This window comes from Lepisosteus oculatus, chromosome 1 (genome assembly GCF_040954835.1).
Source record: "Lepisosteus oculatus isolate fLepOcu1 chromosome 1, fLepOcu1.hap2, whole genome shotgun sequence".
NCBI lineage: Eukaryota > Metazoa > Chordata > Actinopteri > Semionotiformes > Lepisosteidae > Lepisosteus > Lepisosteus oculatus.
In genome coordinates, this window is record NC_090696.1 from 31594066 (window position 1) to 31608752 (window position 14687).

General features: G+C 35.6%; 1 protein-coding gene across 6 annotated transcripts in view; it reads left to right on the top strand.

The window, feature by feature from the left end:
• Window positions 1-14687, top strand: part of gne (glucosamine (UDP-N-acetyl)-2-epimerase/N-acetylmannosamine kinase) — a 37942-nt gene extending 23255 nt beyond the window's left edge. For all 6 annotated transcript variants that reach the window (XM_015345103.2, XM_015345102.2, XM_015345099.2 and 3 more), the window contains 6 exons: window positions 735-945; window positions 2563-2692; window positions 4974-5195; window positions 7811-7993; window positions 9453-9569; window positions 9806-14687. In XM_015345103.2, coding sequence (XP_015200589.1) covers window positions 735-945; window positions 2563-2692; window positions 4974-5195; window positions 7811-7993; window positions 9453-9569; window positions 9806-10041 — 1099 coding nt within the window. In that variant the 3' untranslated portion in view covers window positions 10042-14687. The remainder of the gene's footprint in view (window positions 1-734; window positions 946-2562; window positions 2693-4973; window positions 5196-7810; window positions 7994-9452; window positions 9570-9805) is intronic.

Here is a 14687-nt window from a genome sequence, read left to right on the forward strand (position 1 = left end):
TTAATTCAGTTTGAATACAGACCTCCCTGCTGATTGTACACTTTTGTGGCAAGTTCTCTGGCAGCCGCATTATAATCTAGGAAATCTGAGCCCTGCTGCAAGACAGAGCAATTTATTTAGATACATACACAAGTCCTCCTGTTTCCTCTTTGGCAAGAGGTTTTTCTTGTTCTTTCCTCTTATATTGTTATTTTATGTTTCTGAAATATATTTTTAGTTTAAATGTTTAAAAAAAGACTTGAAATAAATAATTACTTGCTAGCTAAGTTTTCCAGAGATGGGGAATTTAAAAAGTTAAGAATTACATTTGCCTCCTCTCGTTTGTAACCTTTACTTGTGTTCTTAAGTGCTATATCAATGCCTACCCTTTAGAATATCGAGGATTATTCAAGTCTCATGTTTTGTTGTATGAATGATTAATTTAAGGTATACATGCTATTCAAAGGATGTTTGTTATAAAAGTATAATTTGCTCACTCATGGGTGTAATGCAGACAAATCCCAAAATAATGATAAGTAACAAAATTAAAAAAGAATGAAGTAAAGAATGAGACATTCTCTCTCATTGGAATTTAAAATAGTAGGGAGAGAAACGACTAAAACTCTGGGGTGTAAAATCTTTCATCCATTTAATTAAAATGATGAAAAAGAATGATACTAATTTTGTGGACTCATCATAAACGCATCTCAGAGCACTGCTTATTACCAACATGAATATTCTGCTGTGTCTCTCAGCTCAAAGATATATGGAGATGGCAATGCAGTTACCCGGATCCTGAAGTTTTTGAAAACTATTGACCTGGATGAACCATTGCAGAAGACATTCTGTTTCCCACCAGTGAAGGATTGCATTTCTCAGGACATTGACCACATCCTGGAGACGCAGAGCGCCCTGTCCGTGGATCTGGGGGGCACCAACCTCCGAGTGGCCATAGTCAGCATGAAAGTATGGGCAAAGTCTTCATCTCTCTGCTTTAAGAAGTTTAGAATAACATGTTTGCAGTTTTTGTCCCTCTAATTTCAGATTACTGCTGTAACCCTTGTAATAAAAAAAGATTAGGTTCATATATTTTATTTTTAATAGACAGGATTATGTCAATGTTCTGAAAACTTGAGGATATAATTCTAATTGTGCAACTTTGGTCATTTTAGGTATAAGGAATGTCACACAAAGTAAATAGAGAAGATACTGTGTATATATACAATGCTTTGCAAATGTACTCAGACCCTTACGCAGTTTTCACATTCTAGCTTTATACTTTGCAGTCATAATACTTCGAAGTAACTTTTAAAAATCTGTTGCATGCCCAATCTACTTCATACATTCAAAGCAAAAAATAAAGAGAAAGAATCAAGTGATTTCTGGTTTTCTTCTAATTAAAAGTTTTGTCAAGCAAGTATTCAAATCTTTAAAATAAATTGTTGGGTTCACAAAATTACTTTAATGAGTGACACAAACGAGTGTCGTCTTTGTGCAAAAAAGTTTTTTTCAGAATAAATACATCTCTCTGAGATGGGAGAAAATGTCCATAGGGAAACAGATATCTCGCATGAACTGAAGTACACATCCCGTGTGGGGTTAGCAACAAAGCACCTAACTGATAAGGCAAACATGGCAAGGTTTTGTAATCGGACAACACAAAATTGGAATGTCCTGGTGTAAATGCAAAGTGCTGAATCTGATGTAAACCTAGCATAGTGCATCACTCAGTCAGCACTACTGTCGAGGATGGTGGTGGCAGCTTTATATTATAATTCTGTTTCTTATGAGCAGGGACTGGGAAGTTTGTCGAGGCTGATGGGAACATAGATTAACTGTACTGGCAAATCTTGGAAGAAAACGTGATTCAGATCTAAAACTCCGACAAACGATTATTTTCAGAAGGACAGTGATACAAAGCAGAAGGAAAAAAGCTAGGCTGGAGTGACATAAGTAATAGTGTTGTTCAACAGGAACATCCACAGCAGACCAGTTCAAACTTCTTGCAGGCCTCCTAGATTCAGTGCACTGCTGTCCCTCAAGCATTTGTGAGATCTGTGTTAATTGATGCCTAGTTTGCAGACTGTTAGGGTGTGACTGACCATAGTATATTGTTTCCTTAGTTTATTGCATTGATAAACTGAACCAAGAAATCTATTTACCATATAAGCTTTAATGGAGTAGTAAAATGTTTTTCCTTGGGAATTTGAATTGCCTCTTGGCATGCAGGTGACTTTTAATTGTAATGAAAAAAGTAAATTATTGGAATAGTTCTTTAAAGTATTTAATTAAAATGTATACTATTTTTTCTATTAGAACATGACTTTGAAGTCTTTTTCTTTTAAGATAATTTAACATTATGATTTTCTGTCTTATTAAATCAAGTCTTTATAATAAAAATAATTGAATTTTCAGAAATTAAATTAAACTAATCAAAAGGTGGATATGCATTTAAAACAATGTTTTATGACAATTCACAATGATGCTGTAAACTTTTCAGCATTTATTTCTGACTTGGTTTGGTCTAATTTCTTCCAGCTTTCTTAAATAATTTCTCAGAGGTTTATATTATCTTTGTGTTAGGGGTCGATAGTGAAGAAATACACGCAGGCAAACCCAAAAACCTATGAAGCTAGAATCGAGTTGATCCTGAAGATGTGTACAGATGCTGTTATTGATGCCATGAGTATAAACTGCAGAATTCTTGGAGTGGGTAAGTTAAAAACCTACAAACATTATACATTTTGATACATTTGTTCATTTTAGTATTCACCATCTTGCAAACAAACATTTTAAACAAGATATAAAACCCTTTTAAAGTTAATGTGGTTTCTGTTGTAAGAGAACATAAGTAGGCAGTGTTGTAGCAGTATTAAAGGAATTAGACATTTAAATAAATGGGTTCAAAAGCATATGAATAGCTGAGAAATAGCATTTTCAGAATTCATAAATCACTGCACCAAACTAAAACCTTTAGTAAAAGTGCTCCATGCATTCTTCAGTCTTCAGCTTTTAACTTTCGAACTGTTATTTGTTATAGATGTATGGTGTGCTGAAACAGTCTTAGCCTAATGTTTTGCTGTATTTTTGTGATGTCCGGGTTATCAGAAGCTGCAAAGGAATCAAATCATAGAACAATTATAGACTCATGCTTGCATGTGCTAAGATGTTTTAGTGTTTAGCCGTCCATTGAGTCTTACTGACATCCCCAAATGTGGTGTTTGCTCTTGGGAAACGGTAAAGGATTCTTTTCAATTCTGTCTTGTTTTGAGGAGAAGTATTCTTTTCTTTTATACCACTATTTTTGTTATTGGATGATAATTCATGGCAGTCTGTGCAACAGATGCTTACATTTCTGGCTTTCATTACTGCTTCTAAGAGGATGGTCACTTAATGTTGCCTACCTCCACTTTCCCTTCCCTTCTATCAGTAGAACCTCTCCTTTCTCAATGTGCTTATGGAGCATTCCATTGCATAGATCCAGCGATGAAGGCCATCAAAATATTATTTGCCATGATCTTCAATATTGGTATCTGATGGGGTATCTTGAGGTGCTCTGTGGCAAGGGAGGGAGATGGTTGGGCGGGGATAATGGGTTAGGCGAAGGCAGCATGGGAGGAAATCTGACTTTTTGTAACGATTGTATTGTGTATTATTATATTGTCTTAACCCCCCCAAAAAAATTATCACAAAAAGATGTTAACACATTTGACTATGTGTCATGTCAAAGTGAGCAGTCATGAGTAATGACACTTGTTAATGTTACTTCTGAAAAATACACCTCACTGCAACCCATAGAAACATGGGAACTATGATTAGTGCCACTCTTCTTCTGAGGGGTCCATGTGATATATAAATCCACCTGTTCAGAGACAAAGCCTTCCTCCCACATAAATCAAAATTTAAATTAGGCGGCTGCAGCAGGTGTAACCAATGTCCTCATGTGCTGTTCTCTGCTGAGTCAAGATATTTGTCCCACCAGCCATCCCTGATACATCTCTGATCAGCAGGTTTGCAAAAGCGACCTCTAATCTAGAGAATGATTTAAATGGATTGTGGAATGGCTTCGCCAGGAACAGACAAAAAAAAACATAAATGAAGAGTTGATATTGAAACTGTGTCCTCCTCATCTGAGCAAGAACTGTTCAAACAACAGATGTTTTTCAATTTCAATTAAAGTGTTAACTTGTGTTAATTTCATTTAAAGTGGAGAACCATTATACCATATTGTTATAAATTGGTCTTGCATGAAGCCTATAGTAGTCTGCAATATGAACAGTAATTCAGGATGCACAGTTTAAATGTAATTTTGAATCTTAAAGCTTTACATTTTGTCAGTTTTGGTAAGAGTTCGAGTGTTATTTCTTATCTCAGATTGAAGGCGCTAATGGTTGTTTATCTGTATACACGTTTCTATGAATGCCATGAATCATCAGCACTCTGGCTAAAAAGAGGTAAATCTATGGCACTAATGCAAATCAGGCAAGTGACATGGTTTAAATGGAACTTCAATCCATTTGTTAAATTGACTGTTTCAGGCCCGCTGGGCTGTAATATCATGGTTTTCTTTTAACTACAAAACTTATTTAATCAAGATTATTCCTTCCTTTTAACCTCAAATATTAGATTTTATACTTTGAAAGGAATGTTGTAAGCCAAAACAATGTTAAAGTGAGTGTCCAAAATAAGAGAAAAAAATCTTGGCCTTTTTAGCAGGCAGGGAGAAAATGTTTGTATAATCTGTGTATGGAATGTGCAATGGTACAAGAATCTGAGACAAGTGAATACTTCCTTCCGAGTTGTTACAGAAAATTGATTTTTAGAATATATTGTAGGAATTTTACAGTCAGTCTGCCTAAGTTATTCAGGCTTCCCATAATAATATTTCCAGGAACCTAGTGTGAAAGATTTTGTAGCATTATGAATATTGTTGTAGTAATGTACAGTACTGTACTCTGTCTAATGCCATTAATAACGTCTTTGCTGCCTCACAGGTGTGTCGACTGGAGGTCGTGTAAACCCTCAGGAAGGTGTGGTCCTTCACTCCACTAAGCTGATCCAGGAGTGGAGTGCAGTGGACATTAGGACTCCTATCTCTGACAAACTGCATTTGCCTGTGTGGGTCGACAATGATGGAAACTGTGCTGCCCTAGCAGAAAAGAAATTTGGCCATGGGAGAGGGGTTGAGAACTTTGTAACTATAATAACAGGCACAGGTATGCTTTTATTACTTTAAAAGTGAGATATTGCATGACACATACTTTTTGTAACTTTGTCACATGTTATCATATAGTTTAAATTAAAAATGATTCCTGCCAACCCTAAATTACAAGAATCTGAGCAAACTGGAACTCTATAACTAAGGCAGTTACATTGAAACTATGGTACTTTGTGCAGTCTCAAATTAACATTTTTTGCAATGATAAAAAGGCTTTTTTTGCATTGCTGATGCATTCTTTACACATAATATTTGGAGGTGAATGAAAAAATGTATTACATGCATTTAACAGCTAAACTGTGGGACATACCAGAGTACACAGTTTGCTGTCCCTCCAAAAAATGTTGCCAGATTTAAAATCCAGTTGAAAAAGCATTTTACATGTGGAAGAAAACATCTTGGGATGTTATAACGCCACAGAAATAGGCAAGGACAAAGTGACTGCAAAGCAGCTAAATGATTACACAAGAAATTTGGTGACACTAGTGGTTTTTAGATTTCATGCATATATTACCTTAAAGGTATATACTGTACGACTGAATATTTTCAGGCTGGATTATGACTGGACTGCAGTAGCAGCAAATCTAGTGCTATGGATCATGAAAACATGTGTAAAAAGACCAGTTCTGTGGTAATTATGTAATTTTTAGGTTACTGGAGAAATGGTAGTGTCCACAGTCTCATATGGGTTTAATGAGTGGTGTGTTTGTTATAAAAAAGGTCTTGAACGCCACTTGTGGTGGTTGAGTTCATAAGAAGTTGTTTGAAAAGCTTGTGGATTAGGAGGGCTGGAGGAGGCAAAGGAGCAGGAAGGGAGCTTCTCTCAAAGTCTTCAAATGTATTACACCTTCAGGTCAGCTCAGAAATAATAAAGACTCCTCCTGCATTTTGAACTGTTCCTGTTGTTGGTTTTTATGTGCACAATCCCTAATTGAATCCTGGGACTGCCACAGCTAATGGTGGAGTTTTTCACTTTCAATCAATACTTGTAACCACTGGGTAGAACATTTTTTTTTGTTCTAATATGATCAAATAAAAATAAAATGTATTGTACATATTTATATTACTCTCATCAGTACAAATACATATTGCTTGCAGTGATATGCAGTAAATAGCAGTTTTTACTTGGCTGTCCCAATACTTTAAGAGGGTAATGAAGCTTGACCTTTCTCATTAAAATCTCTGTGGGGATATGGAACATGTTACCCAGCCATGTGGTTGAAACAGATTCCCTGGCTTCCTTCAAGAAACGGCTGGATCTTTGGATCAATGAGCTACTAACTACCAAAAAGGTTAGATGGGCCAAATGGCGTATTCTTGTTTGTAACCTTTATATAGTCAGTGTAGTGAATAAAGCATTGTTAATATAGTTGTGAAATATACTCCACTCCCATCTCCTTATTTGTGGTTCTCAGGCCTTTTCAGACAGGCTGTTGCCCACTTAAGATTTCTCAAGGAATAAGAAAACATTCCAAGACATTTGCACATTGTGTATAAAAAAACATAAATCGTGAAGTGAACTTTGTATATACATACTTTATCTTGAAGGATCTGAGATACAAGGAAGTGGAGAGTAGAAATACATGGGTAGCGTGTGTTTTTTTTTTTTTTGCTGCTGTTGGATTAGAGCCTTTTTTGTATAGAAATACATCTGCCATACAAACATAGGGTTTAAAATACGGTTAAAAAATCACATTGTGTATGGATTTTGTAAAATGAGTTGATTAAATCTCAGAATCCGGTCTATAGTAACGCATTGGGAAAAGTCTTTTAACTACATAACTTTACCTGAGCATTAGTTTGACAATCTGAAGGTTTACACATGGGATCATGGAATAGAAAAAGTAAACATTTGCCTGCAGGTGGCACTGTACCCTAATGGAACTCAGCAGTGTTTCTCAACCTTTTCCTTCCTGTGGCACATTTGCATACATTTATAAACATTTGTGTCATACTGTCCACTTCCTTAGATATACATACGCATGACTGGCCTGAGTATAATAATAATAATACATAGCAAAGCTTGTTATAGTGTTTAATCTCAGTTTGTCTGAAAGTGCATAGTTGTCCATTGGTAATTACTAATTAATTGATTGAGGATCTTGAATTAATCCTGCCATTTCTTAAAAGAATCTGGGGTTTTGGCCTCAATGACATAGTTGATTAGCCTGCTAAATACTCCCACAACTCTTTGTGTAAAGAAGTGCCTGCTGTTCTCAGATTTCAGTGAACTTTGAGTCTGGTTTATGTTTCACTGTTCATACTGAAGAAGGTCACTGGGTTGACTGTCATTACCTCTGAGTATTTTGAACAAATGGATCAGGTCCCTTCATCATCATTGCATTTATATTGAATATCACACTACTGTTTTAATAAATACAAGGAGCAAATACTCAACACACCCCTATTGTCATTGTGCTTTCCCCCCTTGTTGTTCTTTGTATAATTTGTAAATTTCAAAAAAGTATTTTATTTTGTAATGATTATAAAATGTGTAGTCTGATTACATTGCTTGTGTGCACTCGGTAATCTTTCTGCAAATCATATGATGTAATTAGGGAAATTCAGGTACAGCAATGTTACTGTGTATACTGACAAACTTCCTTTCTCTAGGTATTGGCGGTGGCATCATCCAGCACAGCGAACTCATTCATGGTAGCACCTTCTGTGCAGCAGAGCTTGGCCACATCATGGTGTCCCTGGACGGGCCAGAGTGTATGTGTGGTAGCCGAGGCTGCATAGAGGCGTACGCGTCGGGGATGGCACTTCAGAGAGAAGCCAAGAAACTACATGACGGTCAGGAGCCCAAATATTCTGCCTTATTTAACTAAAATGGTTTCTGCTTTGTTTGGCGTGTAGGATATTTCTTTAAATGTTGGACTCCATCTGATTTGCTTTTCTTTGGACTGCATCAGAGCAGTTATATTTTTTTAAATAGGATGCCCAAAATTGGACACAATATTCTAAATAAGGTCTCTTTTTACCATTTTAAGTTAACATCCTTTGATTTAAATTTGACAGGCCACATATTCAAAACGCTTTTGATACTTAAATCCTTGTCAAATTGGAATTAAATATCTAATTCTTTTTCTAAAAAACTAGCTTCTTCAGATGTATGATAGGAAATAGGAATCATTTGCTATGAATGCATATGCCACTCTGAAGGCTGCCTTTAAGAAGGGTGAGATGATAGTGAAGAGGAATGAAAAGGTTCTGGTTACTGTTGGCATAAGGTGGCGTAAAGATGAGGACATTTAAATTAACATTTTATTTTTGTTATTTTCTTTACAACCACAGTGTTCATAATGCTTAACAAGGGTATAATGTTAATGCAAAATAAAAGATTTGCATGTAGTTAAGACATGATTTCATTATATTAATGCTATGCTACTGAACTTCATAAAAGTTGTCCTTGTTCCTAGAATGGGTAAAAGGTACTTAATATAAGGACTATATTTAGGGTTTGCACTGGTATTCTTTTTGGATAAAAGTGTTGATAATATTAAAGTTTGACTATATTAATGTCCTTTGTTTCCTACATTGCTGTTTGCTTGAAAGTCCCAACAATTTTACTTTCATGGCAGATCGTCCATCACTTTCAGGCAAGGGAATCCTCACTGCTTAATATTAGGCTTCATACCAGGAAGTCTGAATTTCCACGTTGACAAGTGTGTGTCAAAGCAGAGCAGCAGCTTAAACAAATGTACATTGTAGTTTACAGAGTTCCAAAACCACAAATCTAGAGAAAATGATTCAGGAAATTCTTGCAATAATAGCATTTTAGCAGTAGCGGTTTTGTACAAGCCATTCTTCACTGTGTAATGAAGTGAGGCAAAAGGTAAAACAACAAATTGTATCCCAGATACAGCTACCTACAGTATCTGCAGAATGAAATTCTGTAACTGCTTATAGCTTCGTGCACAAGCTTTATCTTGAAGAAGAAGAAAGAAAATATTTTCTAATTCTTGTTTTGTGTTAGTTTTAAGTCCATTACAGTCACAATTAAATATATTTTTTTATACTAAAAACCCACACTTCAAATTTGTTGGTGTGTTCAGTACATGTTATGGTGCTGAAGCACAGTATTAAGATTTTTTGCAGTGGTGGCTAAAATAGAAGATATGTAATTATACCAGTTTTGAATTACTGTTACACTTTTTGATTGTTCGCAGAGTTTTATTTGAACATACACTTGATTTACTAGCTAGATATACCATATGCTGTTTAAGTATGCTGTTCTTTGACTCCTGTACAGAGGACCTACTTGTTGTGGAAGGGATGTCTTTGAAGAATGAGGATCCTGTCAGTGCCATCCATCTAATTACTGCTGCCAAGATGGGAAATTCCAAAGCAGAAGCTATTCTTAAAACAGGTGGGTTTGTCAAATCCAATGAGACCTTAAGTGTGAATTTAATTTTGTGCTTATGCATATATTCATTAGAAAAGAACTATATTCTTACTTTTCTGCTTAGCTTGAGACTCCTTACAGTTTATATTCTTTGTCAATGTCTTTCTGAGGTTATCATGTGGTGCAATAAAAAGGAGTTTCAAAGGATTATTCCAATACTGTATTAATATAACTCTGTTCTTTCTTTGTGGTGAGTACAGCTGGAACAGCACTGGGAGTGGGGATTGCCAATATCCTACACACAGTGAATCCATCCCTGGTCATCTTGTCTGGAGTCCTGGCTTCACACTACGAGAACCCTGTCAAGCAGATTATTAGCCAGCGGGCACTGAATTCCGTACAGGGCACAAAGGTGATGACCTCTGACCTGGAAGAACCTGCCCTATTGGGTGCTGCAAGTTTGGTACTAGATTATGCCACACGGAGGACATATTAGTTTTGGAGCCAAATGCACATTTCTGTATTGTACTGTCCATTCAGTCCTCAGCCTTAACTGGAAATATAGGCCTTTTTCTGGCTGTACCTGAAGTAGGTTTAAAACTAAGTAAATATGGGACATACCTAGGGCCAGTAGAAATTCATGTTTTTATATTGTATTTTCTGTTGTACTTGTCTTATGCAAAACTTTACCTTTGTTCAAGCACTGAGCAGTATCATTGGATTGGTAGAAGTAATTATAATTTTTTCTGTAACAATGATAAAAACAGTTCTTTAGTTACAGATATTCGTGAAACTCTGTTATGTATGAGTTCATTTACCTTTTTAAAGCTAGAATCAGGTTTATGATTTCAAACAAACTTTACTTGCAATACAAATACTCTTAAGTGCTATTGACAAAAAAGTGGTGGAGACAATAAACAGCCTTCACTAAACAAGTTGGCCTTATCATTCTAAGTAATGCAAATATAAAGAAATCACACACCCAAAGAAGGTTCCACAGCTGAAATGTTTCCTTCCTTCTCATTTCAGCATGGAATTAAACCTTTACTTCTTCCTAAGTAATGCAAATGCCTATTCTCACCCAATTAATCTGAAGTTTTTCATTTAAGATATGTATCATTGCTTACTTATTTCAAATTGACTTCCTAACTCTATATACATACATACGTCATACTATACATTGGCTGATGGTTTTAATTTTTAATGACTTTGTTGCCTACAGTAATCCATCAATACTTGAAAGCAATTTTATGAGTTTTTGTTTCTGTACTGAATGGTTGCAAATTAGAGAATGTCATGCTTTGTGTAGCAGCTTAATTTGGCTTTCCAATGATTTTCTTTTTAATCTGCAATGCCTGATGTAGAGCTGACTTTTTATTTCCATTATCTTGTTATAATGGATTCTTCATTTGCTTTGAGGACATATTAAGGCTGTTAAGCACGATCAAAATTTCTACTGGCCCTAGACACAAAGTACAACTTAAAATCTAAACATATATGTTTATTTATTAAAATGTATATTGTCCCAAATGATGACTATTATTTAAACTAATGGGGGTATTATTTGTATTATTATTACAGGTACAGTAAGGGTATAGTGATCAAAATTCTTAACTTATGCCAGATTCTTCTTTTTAAAGGAATGCCATTGTTTGACATTGTCCTGAACATCTTTAATGTAATGGGGAACATGACTGATTTTAATATTCTGATAAAAGTCAGTTAAGACTGGGGTTAAATTCTGAATGAATCATGTAGAAACTTAAGCATATACATTTAGCAAGTTTGAGGCTGCATTGTGAATTAGCAGCTAGAGCTCACAACAGGAAGGTTGTGGGTTCATATCCTAGGTAGCACAGTGCCATTGTACTCTTGATCAAGGTACTTCACTCTGATTGCTCCAGTAAAATGCCCAGCTGTACAAATGGGTATACTTTTAAGTGAAGGTCACTTAAAGTCACTTGCATAAAAGTGGCAGCCAAATAAATAAATAAATGGTAAAGATAACTTTAGAGTAAGGTTGACTTAGCAGTTTGCATCAAGCCACAGCAGGGAATTCAAACTGAGTCACTTAATTTAGATAACAAAGATAACTAAAATTTAGATCCTGGATAACAAAGATCATAGCAAAACGATGACAGAATTCCATTTAATTCTGTGTGTCCAGAGAAACCATGATGAACATTTAAGATTTGTGTTAAGTATGATTTTGGGAAGAAACTTATGAATGGTTCATAGGAAATTACTCTCATTGTTTTAGTTGAATAAAAACTGAGTTTTTTTAACATTCCAGGAAAAGTTATATATAGAAATGAAGGGTAGCTAAGGTAATTTAAAAACGCTAACGTAAGAAAAATATCTGTCGTCTATGTTGTAGAGTGTTTAAATATTTTAAGGGCAGCTTGCTTGAAGGTTAAATGGCTATCCAATGGTAACATCTGTCAGTTTCCAAGTACTTTGCAGTCCATGTCACTTTTAAAAAATGTTGCAGTTCACATTATAAAAAATCAATCTTCAGCTATATTTTATACCCAGTTTGAAATCAACAGTTGTTTTATGTTCTTAACTCTTGCACCACATGGGGATGATAATGAGGGTCTGTTGAAAGAATGCTCTAACATGCCCACTTTCCTGAGACTTTCATCCTTCTGTACAGAGGAGCTGGGTCACATCATGGTGGCCCTGGATGGAGTGCATGTGTGGTAGCTGAGACTGCACAGGGATGAATGTGTCAATGATGTTAAAAGAGCTACAGCACATGTCAGTCAGTACCCCAAACATTTCATAGTGGATTTATTTGATAGTGGAGACCATCTTTAATTACGTAGAGCCTTGAATATTTATGATTTTCATGTGCAATGGTGGCTACAAACAGAAGATATCATGTTGTACTTCAATCAACATGAGAATGTGGAACACTGGAAACAATCCCCATGCATACCCTCCTTTCAGAGTCTTTCATATTTTGACGCTGTGTGAGCTCCTAGAGATTTTATATAAAGTTAGCATCTGTTGGAGTAGCTTTTCAATCTCGCGTTGTCATTGCTACAAGCTTCTGGGTACCCAGTAGGATGCAGGAGTTGATACTGCACTGAATACTTTTGAAATTTGAAACCTAGAACTGAAAGTCACAATATGCAAGTCAGAAAATTTACTTTTTAGCAGAAGTATATCGCCAGTCTCATCAGTACAGATCTGGCTTGCAATGTCATTGAGTGATTTCTGTTGTGAAACTTCTGATTGCTCACTGAGGCTATGTAGACTTAGTTTTAAATTGTGTAATTGTAGTTCTTGAGACTGATACATTTGGATTTTCATAAATAATTCAAAAAGTGTAATGTATAACTGTGTATTTAAAAAAAACCTGGACCATTGTGTGTACAATGATGTGTATTTAAAGTTGTTGTTTTTTTTATTGGATAACCATTTCGCCTTAAAAAATGAATTACTTGCTTGGGACCCGGAAAGTTTTGGTTATGTTTGTTGGCAATATTATAATTTAATCTATGTAAAAAAAAAACATTTGGTCTATTTATAATTTAAGTGACAGTCTTTTTTATTACAGTTCTGTGTTAACATGAATAAGAGGAGAAACTTTTAGTACGACTCTTAAATTCAATAGTTGTTTTACATTTGATGTTTGTGGTGTGTACAAATCTTACAAATCTTTGGCCTTCCTATTGGACTCATCACTTCCTGCAAGTTTTGCTTTTATCCCCAGGGCAGGTGGAGCAGGTCATCATCAAAACCATCACCGTATTTTTTCTTGATCTCTTTCTAACATTGGTACAGCACCTTTATGATCTTTGTGATGTATTAAACACAACACTCAGTTACAGCAATTACTGCTGCCACGAGTTTTGTAAAGGTCTCTCCCAGACCTAGACTAGAGCAGAATGTGTAGATTCTGAATATGAAGTCTTCTTTGAAAGTTCACAATTGCAAGTTCAATAGTAATGAAATATGGACTTTTTTGTGCAAGGCACTGTACATGTATGAAATTATTGAAGGCTGGTTAGGGGACGGGGTGACACAGTACTATGGCATTTAGCACTGCTTCCTCACAGTTCTTGGACCATGATTTGGTGCTGGGGCATTTACTGTGGTGCCTGTGTGTTCATCCAAACTTCATATCAGTTTTCCCCAGGGGCTCCAGTTTCCTCTACCTCCCAAACATGCTGGTTAAGTTCACTGAAGTCTTTGTATTGTCCCTGGGTGCTTGCTTGTAGAGTATGTACCCTGCAATGGACTGGTATCCCAGCCAGGGTGTAGTCCTGCCTTACACCTTATGTTGCAGGAACAGATGCCAGGTTACCACAGGTCTTTACAGTAACAAGCAATAGAGAGTGATAAACAGATAGGCTGAGGACCCTAGAACATAGTCAAGAAACTGTATTGCTTGTGTCTGTATCCTTCCATGGAAGAAAAGACTGAACTAACCAATACAAACAGAATTGGCATATGAACAATATATGAACTCAGAGAATAAGTAACTTTAAAACCAGAATGGAATGAAAGATTATAAACCAAAGCCAATGCAATATCAGAGACAAAAGTGAGCTTGGAAAAGCAAAATCTTAAAGCATTCTTTTAATTAGCTTTAAAAATGACATTACACAAACAAAAAATATTCTTAACTAAGTATAGCTGACAAGCTGTAACTGAAACATTAAACAGCATGAATATTGTTTTGGCTATAACACTAACTGAAGTCAAAAACTGAATCATGTCAAGCACTGCACAACTATAGACACTTGTTAATGGTTGGCCGTTCACAGTCCAACTAAAATTGAAAGTAATACACTAATCCTTTGTCTGTAGAATTTGGACACAAGGCTGTGCTGAGTTAGATAGGGACCTTATTAAAAAAAAAAGTGATCTTCAAAGTTGTGCTGGGTTACTAAATACATGCCATTAGTGATGTTCTGTGTTTAGTTTGTACCTAAATCACTTTTGTCTGTCAATTGATTTTAATTTATTTTTAATTATTAATACCATGTCAGGATCTAAGTTCTATGAAGAAAAGTAAAAGCATTTTTTCCACAAAACATTCCTTTATAGTTTGACAGCCCATGTAATTGGAAACTGTTTTAGACTGTTCTTAATTGTTGATTTCCATAAATAAAATAGACATGCAAACTA